The sequence below is a fragment of the Saccostrea cucullata genome, unplaced genomic scaffold (genome assembly GCF_032062105.1).
Source record: "Saccostrea cucullata isolate Sc308-1 unplaced genomic scaffold, CSIRO_AGI_Scuc_v1 ctg4502, whole genome shotgun sequence".
Classification (NCBI taxonomy): domain Eukaryota; kingdom Metazoa; phylum Mollusca; class Bivalvia; order Ostreida; family Ostreidae; genus Saccostrea; species Saccostrea cuccullata.
In genome coordinates, this window is record NW_026940682.1 from 14051 (window position 1) to 42049 (window position 27999).

At 32.0% G+C, this 27999-nt stretch overlaps 1 protein-coding gene across 1 annotated transcript; it reads right to left on the reverse strand.

Annotated features, from left to right (window-relative positions):
* Positions 1-254: 254 nt before the first annotated feature.
* On the reverse strand, positions 255-27861 carry LOC134256001 (uncharacterized). The gene is made up of 12 exons (XM_062738597.1): positions 27757-27861; positions 27101-27283; positions 26337-26441; positions 26142-26208; positions 22247-22440; positions 14502-14741; positions 10846-11331; positions 9202-9453; positions 7043-7276; positions 5793-5944; positions 4329-4798; positions 255-840 (listed from the first exon to the last, which is right to left on the reverse strand). The coding sequence occupies exons 2-12, from the start codon at positions 27276-27278 to the stop codon at positions 255-257; spliced, it is 2964 nt and encodes a 987-aa protein (XP_062594581.1). The 5' UTR covers positions 27279-27283; positions 27757-27861.
* Positions 27862-27999: the final 138 nt, after the last annotated feature.

Here is a 27999-nt window from a genome sequence, read left to right on the forward strand (position 1 = left end):
TGAGAGTAATGGTAATTGTAATTGTAATGATAAAAATTCCAAAGTAATTGTAATGTAATGCATTACATTTCAAAGTAATTGACCCCAGGTCTGACAGCAAGCATACATGTAATTGACGTAAATTCATCAACATTCATAGGATTTCTTTAATTTTAACAACCTGAGTTTTTTTTTTTTTTTCGAAAAAAATGTCTTTAACCGACCGAAAAGTCTAATACAAATAAATGAAAACAGTATTATCGAATGATGGTCTGTCACGGTTTGATTATGTTCAAGAATTCTGATATTTCTGTGGTGTTTATAAAATGCTGATCTTTAATTGGATGCAGTGGACAAATAATATCACCATCTTTTTCACAAATATATTTGTCCTGCACAAATTGTCCTTCGTATTCCACAGACATAACCTGTTCCCCATCTTCTCGACATTTAAAGCTTCTTTCATACAATAGGCTTGTGTGAAAAGCCTCTATAATTTTTTGAATTTTGTATGTTTTCTCTTTTTCTAAAGAACATCCTGGAACAGGGTGAAGAATCTGTAGTTGCATTGATGTCTCCGTAACAGAAAGAACAATATTATAATGTTTTACAGAAAACAAAGCCGCATTTCTATACAGACAGGATGTTCCCTCAGTTATTAACACTCTCCAGTCTTTTAACTGCATGCAACACACAACGAGACGAAAAAAGAGGAAAAATGGCAAGAAGCTAAACCTGTAGATCAGGACAGATGTTTTACTGTTCGATCTCTGAATCAGATCAGGAATAGCATTCTCTATTTCTTTCCTGTTCATGCACGGAACATAGTGCGATTTGTTGCCGATAGCCATCAAGCCTAGTCTTTGCATAAAAATGAGTAGTTGTTTCTTATGATAGAGTAGATATCGGGGATATGAATCATTGCTTTTAAACAATATTGGAGTAGGAAGCAAATTGGGTTAGGGGCTAGAAAAGTGGGTTAGGGGCTCAGTATAAAAAAGTACACCTTTAAAAAAAACCGACAAGCAAAAGAGAAAATGTCCATTTCCCAAACACGAATATCCTATTTCGGGGGGGGGGTGTTATGTTCGAACTTCAGTACCAACATTTTGTTTCAAAACACCGCACCTTTTCCCTTTTTTAACATACACTGCGACGGATCTGTGGAAAGTGGGGGGGGGGGGGTTAGACCTACATTTTTGTACGAAGCAATGTTCAATGTTTATACTTAGTATATATTTGGAAAAATAAGTGGGGGGCTAAGCCGGCTCCGACGCCTATGAACAAGATCCACGCAGCACAGTTAAAGTTACAGTAAGGAGGCATGGCCTAATTTGTACGGGAATTGTTCTTATATAAATATGTTATAAGTGAAGAAGTGAGAATTGGAGTAAATAATGTAAACTTGTATATGTGTTGTAGAGACGCAGAGATGAGGGTATGTCGCAATATATTAGTTCGGGTCGTGGCTAAGGGGTTATTCTAATTAATTCGGCTGTACATGTATTTGCTGAAGTGTCAATGACAAAATTATTGTTTTAAAATACTAAAAAATCATTGATAATGCACTATAGTCAGCTGTTGCACAGCATTTCCTACAGAATGACTTTATTTAAAAAAAAACCACAATGGGACAGTGTATCGTGCTAGGATTGTCCTAAATTACAATTACAATTAAATCATGTTCAAACAATGTTGTTGCATTCCCAAATCCTCAAGTGCTATCATTATTAAGAATTGTAATTATTGTTGTAAAAATAACTGAGGAAATGTGCGAACAAAAATAACAACACAGCACCTTAAACTAGAAATTCAAAGAAATTGGACCACCATCCCCATTCATTGTTTACTGAACCTTAACAAATCACTTCTACAACGAATGAACAAGAAAATTACATGTACATCAGATAAAAACGTCACAAAATATAAGTTAGATTCATTTATACTTGTCTATAAATTATCCCGAGATCGTTGTTATAATACCGGATTAGTAAGCCATTTTGTTCATAATACTATGATTCGCCACTGTATTACATTTATAAATCATGAATTTAAAAAAAGCAAGTTTGAATTTAAAGATAATATAAAATCACAACACAGCAATATATCCCTGTACACATACATGTCTTTCTAGATCGATTTGAAATATAAAAAAAAATATAATGCATGTGAAGCACATATAAGTACATGAAAAATAGGATATAATGTATCTTTTAAACAATTGCCCTATACAAACTTTTCAAAGAAAATTATTTTGAAATACTGTTTTTAAAAATAAATATATTTTTCAAAATGTTTTACAGTATAACATGTATATGGTGATCAAAATGTTTTCACAGTAGTAAACTTTTTTATGTATGTATTGATCAAAATTTAATGTTTTGCAGTTGTATACTTTTTTATGTATGTGTCGATCAAAATTAAATTTTCACAGTAGTAATTTTTTTTTTTACAGTTTCTCTTCAAAAATGTTTTTTTCCAAAGAAAAGTGAATTTAAAGTGGATGTCTTTAATTTATTAATTATTATATATATTCTAAAAGTGATAAATTAGAGTTGCTTGCTAGTAGTGAAATAATATATATAGAGCATGGCCTTACCAATTTAGATAACACCATTGAATTACAAATTCATTTACGTATATGACTGTAATGCAACTCTCTGTAATGAATTGATCACTAACATATGCACTCATAGAAGTTAATGCAACCAATAGACACAGTCATAAATATTTTAAAACTCGTTCAGATTATAGGATCTAAAGCCGTAAACATAGACCGGGTAAAGATAATTTTATTTCTGTGTGTAACGGTTAACATGCCAATATATCCTAACAAAATGGAAAACAACAAAAGAAAAACATTTATAAATAAGGGAGGGTGCTTATCGCATACATGATAAAAATATAAAATAATATGTTAAAGACAAATTTTTAAGATTAAGAGAGGTATAATGTAAGGATATACTTTACTAAGTTTTAATTGTGTGTCTTTTTGCCTTTTTGTCCCTTGGGAATTATGTACAGAAGCACAATTTTTTTTTTAAAAATACGATAAAAGTTTTGAAGGTCTGAAAAAACGTTTAAGTTGTCACTAGTTGACTTTCTCTCCAATAAACACATACTTATTTTACATGTATCTATTTTGTGTTTGAATTTCCCACGAAAATGTTTTGGACAAGTTATTTCATTCGAATTTCCAATTTTTCGTTTAATGTTTGTCCCTTTCAAAAAGAATTCTTCATCTTCATCTGTAATTTTTATGTCGCTACATGAAAAACCAATATCATAAAATATTCCCCTGTGAAAAGTTTCCGTTATTTCCTTAATAAAGTCTTCCACTGTTTGTCTGATCTTCTTGACGCATTTTTCATCAAGTTTCACGGTTTCATCACGTGTAAATATTTGTAACTGGATTGATGTTTTACTAACGGCGATCGCAAAATAATGACCAGCTTCTTCTGCCATGTAAAGTGCAGCATTTTTAAAAAATGAATTTTCATCGCAAACTTTCCATTTCCCCAAACACTTTACCACCAATCGAAAGAAGAAAAAATGGGGTAAATAAGACTTGAAAAAGTACACCATCATTACTGATTTTTGTTGTCCTCTGATTTCATCATTACTGTCATCAGAAAGGTCGGTTCGGTTCATGCTTGGAATGTAATACATGTCCTCATTATTGTGAGCGCCTAGATGCCCTTCAATTCTTGTCATCAGGCCAAGTTTGTCCATGTATTGTAAAATTTCATTTTTGTGATTTAAGTAAGATTGCGACAAGGAATTATAATGTCTATCAGTCTCAACACTAACTTTCGTATCAGCACAAGGTACATCTCGATTGCCATGTATATTTTTCCATATATCTTTAATGTACTGTCCAGTAATTTTCCCTGTATTAACAAGTGCATTTAAGTGGTCTTTCCGAGCAAAATGCTTTTCGTCAGTTATGATTAGGGCTGGGCAATAAGATCGATATTTCAATATATTGCAATACAGTGACAAAAAATATCGTATCGCAATACGATTTTGTAATATCGGTATATTGGCAATATGCTTAGATTAAGGAATTTTGTCATTAAATATAAAAATGGACTTATCAAAGTTTGTAATTAACCCAAGCAGTAAGACAGAAGTTGTTTTGTGGGAACATTTCATAGCATAACTTAAATGAAATGAACAAGATTTTTTTCCATGTTGTTAACTTATCAAATTTATATCCATTCTGCATTTAAATTAAAGTAAATGTAGTAAGAAAATGCCATTTAAATTACAAAAAAATATTGCAATACATATCGCAATACAGTTTCAAATATCGCAATATATCGCAATACGAAATCTCAGGCCAATACCCAGGCCTAGTTATGATGTACTTGAATGCATCAACAAACCACTGAACATCTATGATAATTGTATCCTTGAGTTTATCCACAGAAAAGTATAAGATTTTTCCTATTTCATGCAAGAAATGGAGAACATCCTTGCGGTCATCTTCGTCTATTGAAAAGTGTTTTGCTGTTTCTTTTAATTGTGACCTCTTTATGATTTTTTTCCCATTTGCTTTTTCATTATTCAGAATTTTTTCAAGTTCAAACCATTTCAAAGGGACTTCTTCCCCCCAATGTGGTAGATTTGTTACAGTTTCTACGATACATTTCTTAACACGGTCAATTGTCATTTGTTGCTTTTGAGTCAATGCTTCAGGTGGACATTCTACTTCAAAATATCGATAAGGAGATATAAGCCGTTTAAGGGTTTGTTCTTTCGATAAACACGCTTCCAATTGGCTGTAAAATGTTTCTGACGTGTTAAAATTTCCGACCTGCTTAATAATAAGGAAATGACTAAATGTGTTAAAAACCAGCAAAGTTTATTTTATAATGTTAACTTTTGAGATTATATATAAATATAAATAAACATGAATTACGTACAATGTAGCCTCTATGATTATCGGATGTTAAAAATTAGTTTTCCCTTTCATTTCCATTTGTTTGTTTTTAAATGAATCACTATCTACACTCTATACATGTAATAACAAATAATACTCTTGTTAGTAGTAATACTCAAATAATTGAATAAATACAAGTTGAAGTTTTATTGAGGCTTACAATTTAATCATAAAATAATAATAAAAAACATTTTTTTTATTTATTTTTGATTTATTTATAAATAAATAAAAAATGAAAGAGAAAAGGAAGATAATGTCTGCTCTGTTCGTTATCTCAAAATCCTTCTTCATAAGAAAACACTGCAAATGAGTCATTTGCTTAGAATACTATAATAACAAGCCCCAGATACACGTAAAGAGTCGATAAATCATTAAAATAGCTCTTTCGAGTCAGAGTGACACATAATTTTCAATATTGGTATAATATGTGTGTTTCCATTCTGTTTTTAGAAAATAAGTCGCTTAAAATTTAGTAATTAGGTGTGTTTTTCAACTCGATATTTAGGTGTATTGTAGTACTATCAATTAACGATTATAGAAATTTTCGTTCATACATGTACGTCGAGTAAATATAACCTAGCGAAATTGGTATAAATGTTAAAATTTACTTTAGAATTTTTGTTTTATTTTTTTTAACATGTAACTAGTACAGTAAAAAAAGAGATCAATAGTACATGTAACCTAAAACAATTCTTGATAATAAAAAAAGGTGACTTCAACTTTTCCATCATCAGGTTTGAATTTCTTATTTTTATAGTAATATACATTTATCAGCTGCAAATGAAGTTTCCTTCATCAAGTTGGTTCAAAAGCAAATAACGCTACACGCATGAACAGTTTTTTTTAACAGGGTGCACTTTGTTCTTACCATCTGGTCTTTATGGGAGGCAATAAGAATTACCGGGTGTAAATTGACATTCGCCCTGGAGTCTCTGATTGCTGCCGTGTCTTTTGGATCACTTTGTGTTATTCCATCATTGCAGTATGTATTTATAGTTTGTAACCAAAATTGGAAGTATTCTACAGATAAAAATACATGGAAATATGGATACGAACTTGCAATGAATTTAATATGAATATTTTTATTTGAAAAAAAAATCACATTTATAAAGTTAGGTTCTCTTTCTGGGTTGATATGAAGAAGACAAGCAATCATCAGATTTTAAATATTTGCTTGTTACCATTCACATGATCACATTTAAAAGTATAATCACAAGAGTTTGTTATTTTGAAATGGACAAATATAAAATTTAATGTGAAAGATACATGTAAAACATACAGTGATAATAATTTATATAAGAGGAATAATACTCGTTTCACCAACGAAAATTTGACCCCATGAAAATGTGTGATTTTACAGTAATGATCTTTTTTTATCCTTTTGAATTATGCCCAATCTAAAAATGTGGTCAATCGGGTAAAAGTTTCATTTGCATTATATTTGATACAGTGAACCTTCAGATATCCGGACGCCAGATATTCGGTTGCTTCAGTATCCGGACGATTTTTCATCGGAACGAAATTTTCAAATGTTATTTTGTCTTGTTTAACTGGTGATTCAGATATCCGGATGCTTCACATATCCGGACAAATTGACTGGGAACCAAAGCGTCCGGATAAATGAGGGTCCACTGTATTTTCTTCTTTTTATTTATCAAGATATTTTTTTATGTTTCTTTTGAAAGATAATAATGCACACTGCTTTTTTTTCCCACTTCGGTGTTAACTTTGGTGTGCAAGTTCATCACCCTTTACATTGAATTACTATTATGTAAATATAGGTAAAAAAAATACATGTTAAAAATACAATGTTATTGGTGCTTCTCCTACTATTCATTGGTATTGCTTGGGAGTGTCTGGATGATTTTTGTCTTTCAATATTTACAATAAACCTCAATAACAAAGCTTATTTATAGACCCTCTAGATCTGCAAAACACTTATTTCATAAATACAAAAGACCGACATATAAAAAGTATACCTAGGAGAAGAAGCTCATGATTTCACAAATGTAAAGAAAAAATTGGTCTTAGAGAATCTGATTCTGATTAAATATAATAAAATATATGATTGTTTTTATTAAGACTGGGGGCAGATATATTTAGTATCGATAATATCACCTCTGTAAGTCCATGATTGAAATAAGGATCCTGTTGGGTCATGACGATCTGTGTCATACCATCGGCTTTCTTCATCAAGGTTTTTGGACACGTCAATGACCACGATATAAAATGCTCTTCTTGAGAGGTAAACCTGGTGACATGCATAGTACGCTACTTGTCCTGCAAAGTCGGTCATGCTTATTACGTTGTTGTCCAGGTATGGATTTGTACTGTTGTTTGCATTTCTAAAACCTGTTTGAGTATGGAAATGAGGAAAATAATTTGTTATACCTTTAGAAATTTGTTCCTATACAAATCATTTAATTTCTATAAAATACTTGATTGCCATTAGATAAAAAAATGTTTTGATAACTGCATCAAAAAAATCTTGAGTTCGCTTGCACTAAGCAGCCGGAACTACTTTGGCTGTCTTTAGTCTTTATACACGTATATTTCCCGCTTCCAGATTACTTCTTGAAGGAATAATTAAACAGCTTTACTTTAATAGATATTTCGAAATCTGTCCGTTACGTTTCTGACTTATTTCCTACTTTCCTTTCTTTTTAGAATTATCCCCCTTTGCTAAACAAACCAACATCGTCTGCATGACAACAATACAGTTATTGGAAAGAATGAAGGAAATCAGCATACTTATGTTAAATGAATGTCTTTGGGATAACTGGTATGAACAATAAAACAGTGAAGAAATATTTTCATGCTACTAAAGCTGGAAAAATGACGTTAATGTGTTAATTCTTAGGAAACAAAAGATCGAGAAAAACGACATCGCATGAATGAGGACCGATTTTTTTTTTACAGTCGGCAACAGATTCTTTCAGATTCTACAGCATTGACAGGTTGTAATACGTATTTATATGTTCGAATTGAAACTCAGATAAAAAGGAGCGAATAGGAAATCCAAAATTTCTGTGACCTAGAAGTACAACTGTTAGGATATTTGAGTAGCTTCCCTATACATTTACGAACTTACAGGGGGAAATATGCCAATTGGGATATAGCAAAATATAATAACACAACATCTAAGTTTTTTGTGTTTAATAACTGTTAATATTTTTTTGAGAAGGATGGTAATGACACAACAATATTTGAGAACTTGTTTTTTCGTTAGGCCAAGGAAGTATAGGCTAAGCCATTTTGAATTTCAGCAACGTTAACGCTGTTGTAATATATTCACACGCACTGTTTATGATGCCTAAATTTCATAGTAAAGTGAAAGAAAGTTTCATTTTATTAATTCAAAATCATATTAAATGATAAGAAATGAATGTAATATTTTTTTCTTTATTCGAAGTATCATAGAAAAAAATAAAATGTATTCATCAATGCGCGTAGCGCATTGATGACGTTTTCCGTCAAATTTTTAATTTTGATACTTCGATCAATGAAAAAAAAATATTACATTCATCTCTTAAATCTATACGGAAAAAGTTTAACATTTCTAATGTTTCGCTGAGCGGGCATAAAAAATCGATGTTAGACCGCTGAGTGAGATGTTGTACCGCTCGATGAGATGTTGGACCGGCTACGTCACGGAGTGGGCGGATCTTAATCTTATTATCATTCGTAGGTGTTTAAAAGTGACAGACCTGATGTTACCTCACGAAAGACAGTACAAAATACATGTATGTAAAAAAAATTAATGTGAAAAGTATAGCAAAACATTTATTGAATATGTTCTCGGGAAAAATGCGTTTTGTCGACCCTGGAACCAAACTGTCTGACAGATTGATTCTTGGGTCCGACAAAACGCATGTTGCCCTCGAACATAGACAACAAATGTATAGTAGCACTAAAAGAGAATTCCTGACAAAAATCTTTCCTCAACATTTCATTAGACTTAACATTATATGTTAACATTTCAATACCTTGGTCACCTAGATGGTGGTGAAATGCAATGCGTTTGCTATATTTATGGTAGTCAACTAGTCATCTCTTAACTTCCTATACATTAGTTCTAAATAGTCATGCTAGACGATTTTCCGAAGAATTTCACCTAATCTATTCTGATATTGGAAGTTTTCAACAAATGAGAAACTTAAGCGGGATTATTCGAAAGGATTGTAAACTAGAACTTCAGTTTACTTTAATAAACATATACATGTATACTAAAATCACATCATACAAGTATACACTGTTTGAAGAAAAGAAGATATCACCTGTTAACTTGTTTTCCTTAATAGCAAATAAATCTTCATGGACCTCAAGACCTATGGTTGTCTCAGGTGGCTTATCCTTATCTGTTCTCTCTCTTCCGTGAAGCTTTCTAAGAAGCGATGTTTTTCCGGCCCCTGTGCATCCAACTATCATGCCTCTGGCACGAAATATTTGTACGCTTCCTAGCTTGGAGTTCTTCACAAACCTTTCTCTACCATGGATATCCCATCTTAATACCTCTTCAGGTATATTCACTAAATGATGCAAATAAATGTCACAGTTAATATTCTCCTGAATGACAAAAAATAGTCACCCGTATTAAGCAAATATGAAGTACCGGTACTATTTCATTAAGTGTTCAAAATATTAAACTTTAAATTTTATAACGTTTTAAAATTTTGGAATATTGTATATTTGTGCACTAGTTATTGTCTACGTTATTTTTCATATTATCGTATTTGAATACTACAATTCCGACAGTACGACAGGGTGATATTATTAAAAATGTGTATTTAAAAGTCATAAAAGAACATTTATTCATAAACATGCTACAATGTCTGTGTGGTTGACAAGTAGACAAAACGACAGATTGATATCAATATCACAGTGAAGTTTGAAGTCATTAAAGTACATTCGTTGATAAACGTCCTTTTATAACTGGCTGACAGGTCGACACGTTGACATAAGTATTATTGGGAAATTCGACTTCATAAAAGTATTGATTATTTTTGCATATTTTTAACTGCAAAAAAATATTCAGTTTATAATTCTAAACCAAAAAAATGTGATTTATTTTGCAAGTTTACTTTGAATTGAGAGAGCTTATTTTACATATTATATTAAACGTTGTCATTTAAGGCATTTCTATAACTTGATGCTTGAAATATTCTAATATTTATATTTATATATTATAAAAATATTTAATTTTTGGGTTTTTAAAAATACAATTTTATTTGCAAAAAAAATTGAGTAAGCAATGTAGCACAGATAAGTAGTTGCATAACTTACTTGAGTACAAGGTAAGCCGAAAATAGTACCATCCACATAATCTGCATGGGTTTTGTTTTTAATTTTTTTTTGAAAGATTATAAATATTCATATCATTATTAAACTATATTTTAATATAAATATATGTACAAAATAATAAAGGCAAACTTCGAAATACACATTTACGAAAATGTAAACCTGTCGATCTATGAACTATATGTATAATATCGAATTTTTATATTAATAATGTGTCGACCTGTCAGCCAAGTATATAAAAGCACATTTATCAACAAATATATGTTTTTAACGGAAGGACTATTATTACTAAAACAACGAACCCCGGAATATGCCTGCGACCAGTCAAAGTGATTTCCAGTTCAATGGTTTGTGTCGTTTATAACTTACCTTAATAAGGTATTTTAGGGTATTGATGTAGATATAAAAAGGTAAAGTAATTATGATGGGTTTTTTTTTTTTGAAAAATGTATTGTTTGTAATACTAAATAAGTAACACAGATGAAGAAATACAAATATCGCATGAGCTGAATATGTACTTAAATTCCTGATTCACTTTGATGTTCAATACATAAGTTATTTTTATGTAAATTTTTGAAACTAGTTGCTAGGGGAAAGCATTATTCAAAATTAAAAATACTTACAACGTTGACTGATCCTGTTATGAATCCCCCTGTCAGACATGGTACTGTGTGTGATGATGTATAGCTGTAGTTTGTCTATGAAGAGGTCGTACATCTTCTCGGGACTGGACGGTACATACAGACATCTCTCTCCCTCACTCCTCTTATAATCCCAGGACCGGCAGTATTCTGATATCACGTCCTGTGACGCCGTGGTCAGGAAAAACTCCAGATCATCGTCACCAACCAGGCACTCCGTAACAAAGGCGTACATGACGTCATGTCTGATGTCGTCTAATATAAAGGTTATCACACCGTCACGTGTTTCTGTGACTTCCTGTGGTATATCTAATGAGCTTTCTGAAGTAACCGTGGGGAAATATCTTTCTCTGATTTTGTTCCTTATGATTTCGTGTGATTGTTCATTAAGATTCAGCTGATATTTCTCAGTTAACAGTAAGCAGTACAAAAGACATCTGACTTCCGGCTGATAGCCATGGTATTTACCTGAAACGAAAAAAAACATGAATAAGTAAAACACCAAGCTAATAGATAAAAATAAATTACAAAGCATAGAGGCATGAGCCACATCGCTCACCTGAGTAGCTTCGACTACGTTGTGCATTACCAAATTTACCCCTTGTAATACACTGTACATATTGTGACCCCACCCTGCCAGATGGGTTATAATTTAGACAATTGAAAATCTACACTACTCCAGGATGCTTCTACATAAGTTTCAGCTTTTCTGTCCAAGTGGTTCTTGAGGAGAAAATTTTTAGTGTTTTTCTATATATTTCCATGTTAAACTTTGACTCCCTATTGTGGCCCGGCCCGTCCTATCCTCGGATTCATAATTTTAACAATTTTAAATCTACACTACCCCAGGATGCTTCCACATAAGTCTCAGATTTTCTGATCAAGTGGTACTTAGGAAGAATATTTTAATTTTTTTTCCTACATATTTCTTTGTAAAACTTTGACCCAACCGATTCCCCGGGGGTCATGATTTATACGAATTAGAATCTACACTACCCCAGGATGCTTGCACATAAAATTCGGATTTTCTGTCCAAGTGCTTCTTGAAAAGAATATCATTTTTAATAGTCCCACCCTATTTTTGTCCTTTCTTGATTATCTCCCCTTGTGAAGAGTCTTGACCCTTTATTTTAACAATTTAAACTCCCCGGTACCAAAGGATGATTTGCACCAAGTTTCATTAAAATTTGCCCAGTGTTTCTTGAGAAGAAGTCTAAAATGTGAAAAGTTTACAGACGGACAGAAGGACGGAGAAGCTGGATGTACAGCTAGGCAGACGGACGACGGACAAAATGCAATCAGAAAAGCTCACTTGAGCCTTCAGCTCGGGTGAGCTAAAATGAAGAGAAAGAAATACGTAAAATAAATGAAAGATTGACATACATTTCTTAATTATGTATAGAGTTCTATTGTACATAGGTGTATAAGGACAGGACAACCCTTTTCAATTACTACTTTAATCAACGATGAAATACTCCGATTAATAGAAGGGATGAGGATCCGACTTACAGTTTATTACGTATTTCTAAAATAAGAATGTAATAAATCTAAAATAAAAAGATTATTTGATCTCTGCATTTGTAATTATAACCGTCTACCTTAGAACAAGTTTTTTAAAGTCTTCGGACTATACCCTTCCTCTCTTTTGAGATAGGTAGAAGTTGCATGCTGAGAAAATTTTCAATTATTTTATTGGTTAAAACGCTTTTCAGGGCCAAGAATGATAATTGGTTATGTTTTTTTTCGAACGACTTAATATTTTTCTTGAAGATTTCCAATTGATTCGTAAAATTTATGACTAAACAAACAGTGGAATTGGCAAGTAATAATTCGAAACTATAAGCTGTTTTTTTTTTTTTTTTTTTTTTTTTTTTTTTTTTTTATTTATATATATAAATTAAAAAAAAAAATTAAATATTTTTATTATTAAAATAATTGATCTTCATATCGCTCAAGCTTTTCAGCTTGTATGTATTCTGTTTCGATATGATTTTACTGCCTTTCTATTTTCGATAACAACTGGAACACCAATCGCAACTTTTCGGGATTTTCCGACCCGATATATCTATTATCTACATACATAACAAAGGCGACAGAATCAGCCCAAGTTCGTCGAATGATCGCGACAACAGATTTGACGTTTTCTGAAAGAGCCGACCATCTGTTAACATCTCACTTGGTTGAACATATGTCATTAAAACACTAATATGAAGAAATACAAATTTAAGAAAAGATAGGGTGTAGTAGAAGCCGAATCTGACCCCATAATTGATGTTTAAATCAGAACATTGATGAAATTGCGATTGTGTGTGGTTAAGAACCCTTGATTGATGTTAAATTTAGAACATTGATATAAAATTGCGATTGTTTGTGGTTAAGAACTTAAATTGATGACTGTTTTAAAACCAGCATTAAGTTTGATTCAATGTTTACTCTGAGGCCAAAAGAGGGTGCAGATGTAGGCGTTTTCCGATTCTGATGGAATTTCATTATATTTGAGATATTCTTTGGAAAAATATACGTAGAGCACGTGCTTCCCTATCTGAGATTTTTATACATAAAATAAGTCAAATACTGACACTAGTATATGAATGTATAAATCTGGCAGATAGACAAGCTTTTGCTTTATTTTTTCTGAGCCAAAATGTGCTGTAAATTCGGTGAAAAGTTGCGTAAAAATGAGATAATACAGATATTCTTCTTACCTATAAGTGACCTCTGTGAATCCCATAGCTTAGAACCGACACTCAGTTTGTGACAGAGGTGACGACAAGTTTTCATTTACAACCTGTTACGTCATTCTAAAATATGTCTTAAATCGAGGGCAAAATCGAATCCACTGCGAGACGATCTTCACGACAGGATTTCAGTGGAAAACTGCATTTCATACAGTGATATAATTTTCTAGACTTGCGCGGTTTTTGTCAAATTATTAAAGTTTCACATGGATTATTTTATTTACAGGGTAAAATATTTTATTTTAAAAGTAGTATTATCTAATAAAAGTATTAGAATGTTTATTATATTGTGTGAAATTATTTATTGTAAATATCAATATTAAATAGATTGTTTACTTTAATAAAGAGTGGAAAGCTGAATCTTGACTGTCTTGGTTTACTTTATACAGGATGGGTAAGATCGCTACTCCCCAACACCTGTTAGCCGCTCAGGTCCGGAAGATCCTTTGGAAATAAAATGTCAAGGAATTATATAACAAAAGGGATAGCGGATTGAGTTATCCCAGTACCTCCACAAGCTCCAATGAATAAGTTATCCTGGAAATCGAATATCTAAATCTTTTTTTTATAATTATGAAAATTTTTTGTAGGGGCGATGGGGTTACCCGTTAATTTTTTGGACTGTTACATGTATTTAAACTATTTATGCATGTTTTTTTCTCATTTACTCAATCTTTTTTAAAAGCAGTGGAATTGAATCGCATTGCAGAAATTATTGGTGTAATAATGTTATGAAGCTCGGACTCCTCACGCTTTAAATGATATATTCTCTAAAGTATTAGGAAATGTTAAACAGGTCAATACTGATAAAAATAGTTTTTTTCTTAAATTCTCTAATAATATTGAAGCCACAGAGGTAACATTTAAATTTCTGGAAAGATAATCTTGTTTCCTTCTTACTTGGTTTTCTGTAAGGTTTGTTGTCGATGATGTAAATGTCATTGTGTGGATGTAGACCTATACAGGATCTCACGATGTCAGGTCTAGCGTAATCCGAGTATATCCAGAGCCACGTCACGTGATCTACACTGTTACGTGTTTGTTTCGTGCTGTTTAAAGATTCCCCTGCCTTTTTTAGATCGTTTAGAAATTCTTCTCGTTTATCTTTGTTGCTCATAACATTATTCATTGGAATGTTCACTGTAGAAAAAAAAACTGTAAATGTATAACATGTACATTTGGCGTGTACGATATTTATCGGAAAGTGATTTTAAACAAGTTAGCGTAAATTTGAATGAGCGCATTTCATTTTAACGCATTCAAAAATCAAAACAGAAAATCTCTTTTTCTCTTTTAAGCATTTTGCCCATAGGTATTGACAAAATCGAACAAAAAAAAAGAATTTTATACGATATTTACTAGAATGTTCAGCATGTTTCTAGTATATAGACGATCTAGCGTCAAAACCAAACTGATCTAAAACCATTTGGAGAGAAGATGGACAATGCATATTTACATAAAACGAGAGCCAGATTTTACGGGGTAAATTTTCCCTCAAAGACAATAACTGATACAGCATATATGACTTGAAACATCTTAAAGATACATTTAGAAAAATCTACAGGGTAAAATTCCTCTCAAAAATGTCATTGATACAGTTTATACACAGTAAGCCAAAGCTATTTCAAAGCTTAAGTAAAAAAAATTTTACTGGGTAAATTCCCCCCCCCCCCCCAAGAAAATCAATACTACAGTATATACATGTATGACTAGCAACATTTTAAGATAGCAAAAATCTACAGAGTAAATTCTCTTTCAAAAATGACACATAGATACAGTTTATACACACTATAAACAGTAATTCTAAACAAAAGCAACCACGCTGCATAAAGCAAGTCTTAACGAGGTTAATTTCCCCAAAAGAAATTAAATAAACAGTATTCAACCATCTCCGAAAAAGCAAACATTATAGTATGTGTCATTTTGAGAGGAAATTTACTCTGTAGATTTTTGCTATCTAAAAATGTTGCTTGTCATTTATACTGTACTATTGATTTTCTTGAAGAGAAAATTACCCTGTAAATTCATCGACCTGCTATCATCAAGATTTTTACTTTAGCTTTGAAATAGTGTTCATGAATTGTGTCAAAGTCGTCTTTGAGAGAAAATTTACTCTGTGGTTTCTTAAGATGTTGTAAGTTATCAATACTGTCTCAATAATTTTCTTTGGGGGGGGGGGGGGATTTAGCCCGTATAGTCTCAATATCATCAATGCAGATGCTTTAGCTTTGCATTACTGAGTATAGACTCTATCAATGTTTCTTTGAGAGGAAACTTACCCTGTAGATTTTTGTTATCTGTAAGATGTTTCAAGTAATAAATTCTGTATATCAGTGATATTTTGGGGGAAAATTTACCTTCTAAAATCATGATATTTGAAGATGGGAGTCTTTTTAAAAAAAAAAACTCATGACCTGTGCCAGTATCGTTTTTGGAGAGGATATTGCCTCTATGGATTGTTGCTATCTTCGAAATGTTTGAAAATCATGAATACTGTACATGTTTTAGTGAATAGTTTTCTTTGGGGGAGAAATTTATCCTGTAAAGACTTACTATTAGGATGGTTGCTTTTGCTTCACTGTCATTTTGAAGGAAGTTAATTCTGCAGAGTTCGGCTATTTTCAAATTGTAATATTCACTCAATCAAAGAGTGGTGTATATTGTTTCATTTGTTTTCTTTGGGGGAAATTTACCCGGTATAGTCTAGCCGCCATCAAGATAATAGTATTTGCTTTGAATTACTGTATACTAACTGTATCTATGTCATTTTTGAGAGGAAATTTACTCTGTAGATTTTTGCTATCTAAAATTGTTGATAGTCATTAATGCTGCTATAGTTCTTTTCTTGGGGGAAATTTACTCTGTAAAATCATCCTGCTATCTTCAAGATTTTTGCTTTTGCGTCGAATTACTGTACATGAATTGTGTCAATGTCGTTTTTGAGAGGGAATTTACTCTCGACTGTGGGTTTTTAAGATGTTGCAAGTTAGTAATATTGTCTCAATAATTTTCTTTGGGGGGAAATTTATCCCGTAAAGTATTGCCATCATCAAAATAATTGTTTTTGCTTTGAATTACTGTATACCGACTGTATCCATTTTATTCATGAAAGGAAATTTGCTTCGTAGATTTTTGCTATCTTTAAATGTTGCTAGTCATATATTCTGTATTTATTGAATTTCATGGGGGAAATTTACCCTGTTAAGTACTGCTATCATCGAAATTTTGCTTCAGCTTTGAATTACTGTATATATGAACTGTATCATTGCCATTTTTGAGAAGAAAGTTCCTCTCAACTGTAGGCTTTTAAAATATTGCAAGTTTATAATACTGTTTCGAAGATTTTCATTGGGGGGGGGGTTACCCCGTAAAATCTCACTATCGTCAGTGTTGTTGCTTTGGCTTTGATTTACTGTGTATAAACTGTATCAATGACATTTCTGAGAGTAATTTTACCCTGTAAATTTTTCTAAATGTATCTTTAAGATGTTTCAAGTCATAAATGCTGTATCAGTTATTGTCTTTAAGGGGAAATTTACCCAGTAAAATCTGGCGCTCGTTTTATGTAATTATGCATTGTCCATCTTCCCTCCATTTTTTTTTTCAAATCAGTTTGGTTTTGACTCTAGATCGTTTATATACTAGAAACATGCTGAACTCTTTTATAAATATCATATAAAATTCTGTTTTTGTTTGATTTCGTCAATACCTGAGGACAAAAAGCTTAAAACAGAAAGAGAGATTTTCTGTTTTTATTTTGGAAATGCATTTTATGTATCTAATTCATGTATCAATATGTAAGACAATAAGAGATGTACTCGAATTAGCGGAAGTATTTTTCCGCCAAATGCGCTTATAAGAATACATCGCCCAATGTAATACTTTTACACTATTGTCTTAAAACAGTTACATTTGAATGCCCCGATGGTAAAATTCAACTAAAGTGAACGATTTTTTAAAGATGTATGTTAAAGTAGGATTCTTCTCATATTTTAAAATTTAAAAATTAAGGAAATTTTCACAGAATCAAAAAGACAATATCAGTAAGTGATAGTATCAATGAGATTAAATTTAACCGTTTTAAATTAGAGGCAAGGTCAGGTCAAGGTCATTATCTTTTTCCTTGACATTAAGAACTAAAAAATACTGTTGCCAATCATCTGATACCTACTTTTATTTCAGAAGTTTAAAGATTCTTCTTTTTGCATAAAAAACATATACCTATATTGGGTCAATAGTATGATATTACCAAATTTACATAAATAATTTAACTAAACTGGATATTAGCAAATCCGAATTTTTCTGTTTTTCTTAATTTTTTAAAGATAATATAAGTTATTTTCACATGCTTCCTATATTTAACGTTTTCTTATTTTCACATATAATAAAGTAGTCTTAAAAATGTACAAAACGATACAAAAACAAAACGTTTTGACCGTTTACTATGAGAGAAAAAATACTTTTTATGGATTTTCGGCTCAAATATGCACTTTGATAGGAAGCATTTAAAAGCTAATATAATTCTAGTTTATTTGAAAAACCATATTTAGACTTGTATTTGAGATATTTTGAAAGTTTAGTCCCCCAGTATTAATTTAACTTACGTTTGAAAATTTCTTCGATTGTGTAAAAATTATATCTAAATTCATTGTTCTATCATAATTTTGAGAGGCAGAAAAGGAGATATTTTCATACGCCACAGTTCCGCCAAAAATATAGTCCCCGCTAGATATTAAACTCAGTTTACCATTTCTATTTAAAGTTGTACATGTATATATATATATATATATATATATATATATATATATATATATATATATATATATATATATATATATATATATATTTCCATTTCTATTTTTTTTCTCCGTGATAAATCTTTGAAAGTTAGCGTTGTCGATTTCTTGATAATTCTACCGGAATGTAAATTAGGCAGGTCAATAGTTCAGGAACTGAGGAAGCCTAATATGCATGCAAATCTCGTGCGCATCTTTCTCTGTGTCTGAAGCTAAGGAAGCCAAATATGCATGTAAATCTCGTACAGCTGCCTTTGTGTTTGAGGTGAGTACTATTGAAATCGGCATGGTAGTCCTTGTGCAATTTAAATCTATGTTTTTATTTTTAAGTCAAAATCAACAATTTTATTTCACAATGAAATAGAAATATGAGGAATCATTTTCTACTTAGTATAGTATGTCAGGGACATCAAAGATAGGGGGAAACATGGGATAATTTATGCATAATGGGCTTCGACCCTTTTGCAAGTTATACTATGTTTCCCACTACCGTTGATGCCCTGGCATACTATACAAACTAGACCGTGATTCCTTAGACAAATCAAAAAGTTCTATGGCAGTATGTCATTGTGAATTTGTACATGTACCTCTGTAAAAAATTATTAATGCATGATTATATCAGTATACAAGCTCAAAATATCAAAATATTCTCCAATGGCAATCCACGCACAATTTTCCAAACTCCCGAGGGTTAGTGTGCAAGGATGCTAGTTCAAACTTACCGTAAATACTGTGTACATGTATTGTATTGCAAAGGTTAGGGAAAACAGAATGATATACGCATCGCTCCGAGTGTCACAGTGCAAAACACGTGGATATGTAAAACAACAATGAACATAAACAAATAAAATGCATATCCCCAGATACGAATTCGACCTGTAATGTTCCGTGATCTTCACAAAGGTCACAAAGGTCAATATCAATATAATAACACTGTATAATTTCTGACGTTGTACATGTAATATTTTGAATAGAAAAAAACATTTTAATCGGATTCTTGAAATGAAGATAAATAATGACCTATGACTGTGTTCGAGCATTTGGACGTAAAATCCCAGTGGCTGTTCACAAGGAAAGAATTTAGACTGGCTGATGTAAATACTACATTTAAATAACGTCGTCCAAAAACGACAAAATATACGAATGACTGAGAAAAAAAGTTAACAAACAAAAATTTAAATCAAAGTAGTATTTACTTATTTACGTACATTAAAATATTTTTTGTGTATCATGAAGGCTTTTTGTTGATGTTTTATTAGTTAATCTGTTAGTCTGAGAGATATAGTAAAATTTCCCTTTAACAGTGTTCAAATGTTAATTCTGCATATTAAATGTAAGTTTACTTGCTAAAAAAGGAGACTAGGGTACAAACTCAAAATATTCCGATTTGTTATTTTTTCCCCGAAATGCAAAATTCTCTAAAACCCGTCAAACTTAGAATTAACTTTGGGCTGCCTAATAAATCATCTTTTACATGTATTTCTAAAAAAAAAGTTACTTTCGTCTATCTGCTTGATTTAAAAAACTCATTCTTTTAACTATAACCATAAACACAAGAAATATACCCCTCGAATAAAAAGAGACATTAACAAGAAGTGTTTGTGAAACACTAATGCTCCTGTATGGCAGCTTATAGCGAATATTGAAGTTTCTCAAAGGCAAGTCAAACTCCAAGGTCAAGGTTAAAAGGTCAAAATTGTTGGTTTGCAAAGTAAAATGTTGTCACCAGAAATACAACTGTACAACTGTGACATACGAAAGCACTAGTACGTACAACCTCAACTAAAAAAGTTATGGCAATGGTTAAAGTTTTCAAAATAGGGTCAAACAGTCAGTTCAAGGTTAAAAAAAACAAAAAATGTATCCCCTGTGAAAGGTCTTCTCACAATGAATACACTCGTGAATTACATGTATGAAAGTACGACGTATGCAATGGGGGGCGCGGTGTTGTAAAAGTGAATGTAAAAAAAATATCTCAATTATCTCAATAAGAAAATGAAAGTGTTCAAATGTTAAGACACATATATGTCGAACTACACACGATGCATGACGGCGAATGAAAGCAGATAGGAATCATGTGACCTAACAATGCCCCTAATTCTTAGAATTATTAAATGAAGCAAATTTCACACCTTTTTTTTATCATAATTTTACCTTTAATGTAGGACAGCATAGTACGTGCAGGAGATTTGCTGCTGTAAGAATCCTCACTTAAGCTGTTTAATTATGTAATGATCTTGGTTTCAATCAGTATAAATTGTAGTAATTAATTGTTATAAAAACATCCTCAATCAATGCAGTAAGCTTTATCAAATATTATTCCCCTTTTTTCAGAGAAAGAGAGAGAGAAAGAGACAGAATCTGCTTAAACTAGTTTTAATTATAACGGGTACCGTTACAGATGTTCTCCAAACGCTCCCCAACTCACTTTTTTATGCTTTAAAGCATTGCACGCGCACGCTTTTTAAAGATTATCATGGCATGTTGTCTAAACCATTAACGTATCTTTTTATACTAAAAAATCAATAAAAAAAATTCATGCTGTTCGTCTTCATAGTGTATGAGTATGTTCAAAATTTAAAAGGGTTTTGTCAAAATACAAGAAAGATAATGAGACTTTAGTTTCAGCCAATCAGAGCGAAGCGCATGTGCTTGCGCGTGATATCTTACTATTTAGACCATGTCATTTTGTCTACACTACTACTATATCCTTATATTATAAGTTTAAAAATAATCATCCATAATTTAAATAGTTAACACATATATCAATCATATTGGTCATTTTTGGTGTTGCACGTACGCGCTCTTGCAAGCACGTGTGCGCAAAATGACCTTCGTTCCGCAAATCTACATAACATGCCTACTGACCCTGAAAAGGTTTCACCTTCACTGGATGTGTAGTTTACGGTATCATTTCTTGAAAAAAAGTACCAAGGAAGAAGAATGATAACAAGAAAGTCTGCTATTGCAAGCAATAGCGTATGTCGCCCGGAACTGGACAACTTAAACATAAGCTTAGCTTGGACAACCATCAACTCGTATTAGACCTTTCGGTACTTTGATTTAAAAATCAAAGTAAAAGAATTTTCATTTTTCCCCTGTTTCCATGGAAACTATTGACAATTTGCAATTTTTAATTGCAACACGCACAATTACAAGATACTAATCATTAAATCAATAAAGTTTCATGACGAATGTCCAATGGAACAGAGAGAACGCCCTCGTACAAAATTCGTCGCTTTTTGCAGCTTTCCATGGCAACTGTACCCATTTTGAAACTAAATGACCACACAACACAATTACAACCAGTGATCGTCCTTTGAGGAAAGTTTCAGGAAGATTATCCAAACTATCTCCGAGAAACAGCTTGTAGAACTAAAGCATACGTACCATCGCAATATGTCGCCCCCGACTTCGTTCGGGACGTCATAAGAATAAGAAACAGAGTAAAAACAATATGTTCCCCAATTTCGTTTGGGAACATAATTAAGAATAAGTGGTTCTAATTGTTCAGGAACATTGGATATTTCATTTATAGTGTCACTCCTTCAGTTCTCGCGTACTGTTGGTAGTGTTGTCATTTTCCCTTAGTGTTTTGATTACATCCTAACATTTAAGCGTGATCCCTTAAATATAAAAGTATTTCATTCCCTTCAATTCAAATCAAAAACAGGCATCACAGAATAAAATTCTAGAAATGAATTACCCCCTATGGTTTCATCCCCCTTTTCGAGCAACCAATTTTTTAACTTCATCTTAAACAAAAATAAAAGAAGATGAAAAATCAAATTAAAAGAATGATATAGTATTAAAAATACAGACTATACGGACAATCTTCAAAATAAATACGAAGTTCATGTGTCCCATTTTTCTGACTCTTTTTTCTTCTCCAAAACACAATAGCAAGTGTAAAAATAACAGCAAGTATTAACAGGAAAGCAGCTAGACCGCACAAAATCTCTGCTACATTGGATGATGTTTCTGGAGAGGATGTTGTTGATTCCAAGTTCTGTGTGGTGTTACTTGTAGCAATGTTCCATGTGCTATAGTTAAAAAATAAATCATGTTTACGCACGCAAAGTAAAAATGGAGGTTTACAGGCCATGTAGATTACCTTTATATAATACATGTGATAGGTACAACAAATACTTACAAACATGTAATGAGTCCAAAAAAAAGATTGTATTATTTATTATCTCTACGATAAAATATCTTTAAAGTAGTCTAGAAGAACAATAGAAATAGGAGTATCGTGAAGGATTAGGGATCACGAAATAGCTTGGTTACAGGTCAAAACTGTACTCTATTTAACTTGTCAGTATGTGCCATTGCTTGGCTAAAAAAGGACTTGAGCTTGGAATACGAATAGGTGAAGGCTTCACATACAATACATGTGGTACAGCGTAAAATTCGGCTTCAACACCCTGAACATTTACCACATGGCAACATAATACGAAATGACTCAAAGCCACTGCAAACTTGAGCTGTTATGACGGAGAAAGTGTTATACCATATAGAGGGTTTTCATGGCGGGTGTAAAACTTGACGTTAAGTCTTCTCTTAGCTATGCAAAAAATTTTGACGTAATTTATATTAGTGGATGCGTTGTTTAAGCTCTTTGCACATGGACGCTAAAGTATGCCAAATTAGACTCTCGCAAAAATAACATGCTATACGGTATCCATTACACCTATAAAGAGAAACGATCATAGGCATTTGTGCCTGTAGTTCAATCCATTATATACCGGTCACGGTAGCCTAGTGGTAGAGCGTTCGCTTCGTGATCGGGAGGCCCGGGTTCGATTCTCGATCGCGGCGCCGCGTCATACCTAAGACGTAAACAAAGGTAGTGACTGTTCCTTCGCCAAGCGCTCGGCACTAGAAGTGAAAGTCACGGGTCTTTCGGATATGACCTTAAAAACGTAGGTCCCGTGTCATGGTAGGCGCTGGCACGATAAAGAACCCTCACTGCTCAATGGCCCTGAGTGCCGAGTATAGGTCTAAATTTGAAGCCCTTCACCGGCATACGGTGACGTCTCCATATGAGTGAAAAATTCTCAAGAGGGACGTTAAACAATATACAATCAATCAATCAATCAATCCATTATATTGATTAATATTGGAATAAGATAAAATGTGAAATTAAATATAATTATATAAATTATAACCATTAATCCTCCCCCCGAAACTTACAGTTATAATTGTATTAATTTTTTTAAATGTTATGTGTTCAAATATACTCACAGATTAATAAAACCCTATTGTTGCTCCATCTGACCCATAGTTCAAGATTTGCTAATCTAGTTAATCTTTAGAAAAAGAGTTTTAATGTGTTTTTCCCGTTATTTATCAATGTAAAACTTTAATTCTCTATTATAGCTCGATTCTACCTGCTAGGGTCCATGTTCTTAATGATTTAAAATCTAAACTACCTTTTAAATTTACCAGCTGTTTTATTATCACAGAACGTAAATAATTATGGAAATAGCATAATGTAACCTTCTCTGTACTGAATGAAGTTTGGTCCCATCGATGGACAGTCACGTGATAAAAGCATAATATGTGTTCTGAATGTAGGTCATTAACAAATTTCAATATCGCAAGGGCATACCCTACTTCAAATTAAAAATTCAAGCCATTAATTGTTTCTGTATTCTTTGTACTTCCTTAACAGTGCTGCTTTTTTTTTAATAGAATTCGCGTTTTTATAGTTAAAATTTCAAGTAAATAGGCCTATGTCGAAATATGTTTGACTTTTACAGAATATTTTGTGTACTTATAAATTCACGCTCTTGATTTAAAGAAAGCATTAGCACTTTCCAAGTTAAGGAACATATCCTTTATTTATATTTAAAAAATGGTTAAGATTTACTTGTGTATGTTCTTGCGAAAGAACGATTTTATGAAGCACCTCGATGAGTATAATATACCTAACCTGAACATAAAAACATGCACAAAATTATCTAAATACATTCTCTCGATAGATAATGAATAATTGCACTAAACAAAGGATACATTGTTATTTATAGCCTGTTTAAAACCTGTAAATAATATTCTGTTTTATAATGAAACATATTTTTTATTGTTAAATAATTCCTCAATCTGCCTCTCACAGCACAAGAAATACGTCATTTTTACCAAAATGACGTCATGATTGATAAATTCATCGAGATCAGTGATTTGTTTATGCCAACGGTATGGGATATAACTAGCAACTTTTTTTTTTCATGCATTGATAAGTTAAATTGTTGTTCATTATGCTAATACAATATAACGTTGCAAATTATTTCATTTTCTGGTATTATGAGGAATACATAAAAGTCGTTTTTTGTGTGACGTCACAGTAAACTTTTCCCGTATAAATTAGGCCCCGCCTACTTTTTCAAGCCTTAACAATGCTGCATAAATGTACAAGCAGAAGCAGAATAAACATGGACTTCCGAAACACCAGAAGTATGGAAGCATTATCAGGTAGCGCACATTTAATTTCGATGCATTGTGGCCTTGGGTAGAGTGGGGTCATTATAAGGGCTCAAATTTATACATAGGAATGCATAAAAATCATTTTAACTTCTACTCTCAATAATAGGAATGTCATGATTTGTCATATTTTTGGTTGCGTCATTAGGTATTGTGGAATCAAGTTAAATCAAATATGCATCCTATGGGTATAGGTTGGTAACAGAACAACAAAATCATGATTAGTCATACTCGTTTCGAAATATCCTTTGGATCAAATTTTGGTAGACGTATATAATTATTAATTTAGAGTTTTAAATACTGAAGTGAGTTCAGCTATCTCTTATCAAACGTGCTCAGGTGAGCGATGTTTCCCATGGATCTCTTATTTGAACCATTGAGGCCATACAAATCATTTTCTTGAATTATGGCTACGCTTGAACCAATAGAGAGAAAATGAATGCTAAACTACAATTGTACGTGTACAATTGTTTTGAGGGTTCCAAATACTTAAAATGGGTTATATAAGTAAATTACTGTAATTATTTTACTGTATATATTACAATATCATTTAAAAGATGTCTGCATTCATTACACATTTGTTAAAATCTCCAGAATATCTTGTCCCAAATAATTTGAAAATAAAAAAAAATAAATAAATAAGGGTATAGTATACCATAACGACACAGCCCGACACTAGAAGTGAAGATAAAGTGTCTCTCTGATGAAATCTTAAAACTGAGATTCTCTATACCAGAAAGCATTTTCACGATAAAGAATATCACTGTCTAGTTACACTGGGTGATAGTACAGGTCTAAATTAAGGTCCATTTTCAGGTATAAGATGAGGCCTCTTTATGAATAAAACAATAGTCAAGATATAAAAGCAATGTACAATAAATACAGTACTCATTTACTTCTCAAAATATGCGTGTTAGGTAGGCATCTTTTAACCTGCCTGTATAAAACTGAAAACTTCTATTGATAATCTCATTTAGGAGTGAGGTCTTTCAATTTAATTTATGAACTCTTCTTAGATCTTCCAGAAGGTGTTTTCTAGGAAAGCTATGCAATACCATTTATCAAATTTTAGGACTGCTCCAGGACTGAAACTGCTTTCTTTCAAGTTAGGTTTACTTTGTACATTACCATGGTATTGATTAAAGTAAACTTAAGTTTCATATAGAAATATTTAGCTAATAAATCAAGTTTTTAAAGACAAAATTAAAACATATGTAAAAAAAAAATATCTACAATTGAAATTACTTCATTCTTATTTACTTACATATTAGGACATGATGATTCAGCAAGATAGCAATTGTACTGTGTATTGATGCTTTGACATGCAGAATCTAAATCATAAATCATCATTTAATGAAACAAAAGATTTGATAAATCAGATTCAAAACAAACGATAGCATGACGGTTTTAATTTAAACATTTTTATCTTCTTAATATTGTTATTGTTCAAGGATCTTACATTGGTATATTTCATTGCTGCGGTACTCCTTTTCAGGACAACCTGATAAAAATCCAAGACAGTTGTTCCAGTAAAGATTTTCTCCATCGGTTTCCAAACAGTTGCCTTCAATTTATAAGTGTAGATATACATGTGTAAGAATCATAAATATAAATGATTAGTAATAAAAGAATACTCTTGTGGGTGTATGAAAGAAGCCACATTAGATTTTTCAATTGGCATGTCACTTAACTGTAATCGAAATTTTATTTGAATTTTATTAAACAAAGACTTCAGTAAGATTTTTCACAGATTGTTATCATATCATGATTTCGTATGCAAGGAAACCTCAGATCTATGCTGGAAAATTCACAGTATACAGCTTCATGTGCTGTCATGTTCTCTTTAGTGAAAAAAAGGTTTGATGCTTTCTTTCAGTTTTCCTATAAAATTATGCATTTAAAAAGAACATGATGCTTATGTTAAAGACAGTAATTTTCTTTTATTTTAAACTAGCATTTTGTAACTTTGTACATTTCGGAAAGTTTTAGGTATGTTACAAACAAAATGCATTGTAATTCATTTCCGTTTTCCTAAATATTTTATTTATTTTATTTTTATTTTTCAGAATTACATACGTAATATTAACAATGAAACTGAACAGAACTTTGTATTATTGCAGATTTTATCGGATCGTCTTAGTATTCATTGTGTGATGATTGCAATTTTCGTTTGAAATTTCAAACATAAAATATAATAGTTTTAAGGTTATTTTTATTTCTAACCTCTTTTTATTAATCCCATGGTTCCATTGTAACACAGTTCTATAAGTCCTGTTTTGTCTGTGTTAGGGACACATAGATACTGATCGTTCCCATACTTGTCCTGACCACACCCCAGCCTGACGGAGGATTCTAATACCTCTGTGATGTTCTGGGGACAGGAATCCACATACGTTTCCATTTCTCCTGGGAAAAAATTGAAACTTGAGAAGAAAATAAAGAAAAGCCCGAACAATATTACACTTTGTCACTAAGCTAAGAATGGAGAATCATTTCCTATATTCATATCATTGTATCAAATAGTTGAATTTTCGAGAACAGTAAATTATAGATATCTCTTTAAGCCTGGATTATAGATTCGATGGGAAGAAGCGAAAGGTGAATGTGGAATTGGGTTTATAGTGTCTTCAGGTACCAGTGTCTCTGCCAAATATAAAATGGTTTTAATGCTTTCATTTTGTAAATTGTATGTTAGAGGCATGTTATACAAAAAAATATGAAATGAAAACATGTTCCACATGTTTAATCGCGTAAGTTTAAGGAACATGAAGAAGGACAAATTACATGAACCTAAAACGAAAGTAGAACTAATATTAAAGTAGAAGATTTATGTATGTAGTTTAATATCATATATAAGTAATACACTTAATTAAAATTACCTTACAAAATCATCCTTCTGCCACTAAACCAAAGATATAGCTTTTCATAATTCCACATAAGATGAGTTTTTCCTTCCCTTACGATTCAAATTGAATGTGTCTGAGGTAACCGTCACCTGGTTTTATACGATGGCCGATAGCGGCCGTCGATTTACACTAATGTTATGTGTGTAAAGTGTACAGCATTTTCAACGAAACCCAATGACAACTTACACTTGAAACAAAAAGTGTACAAAGTGTACA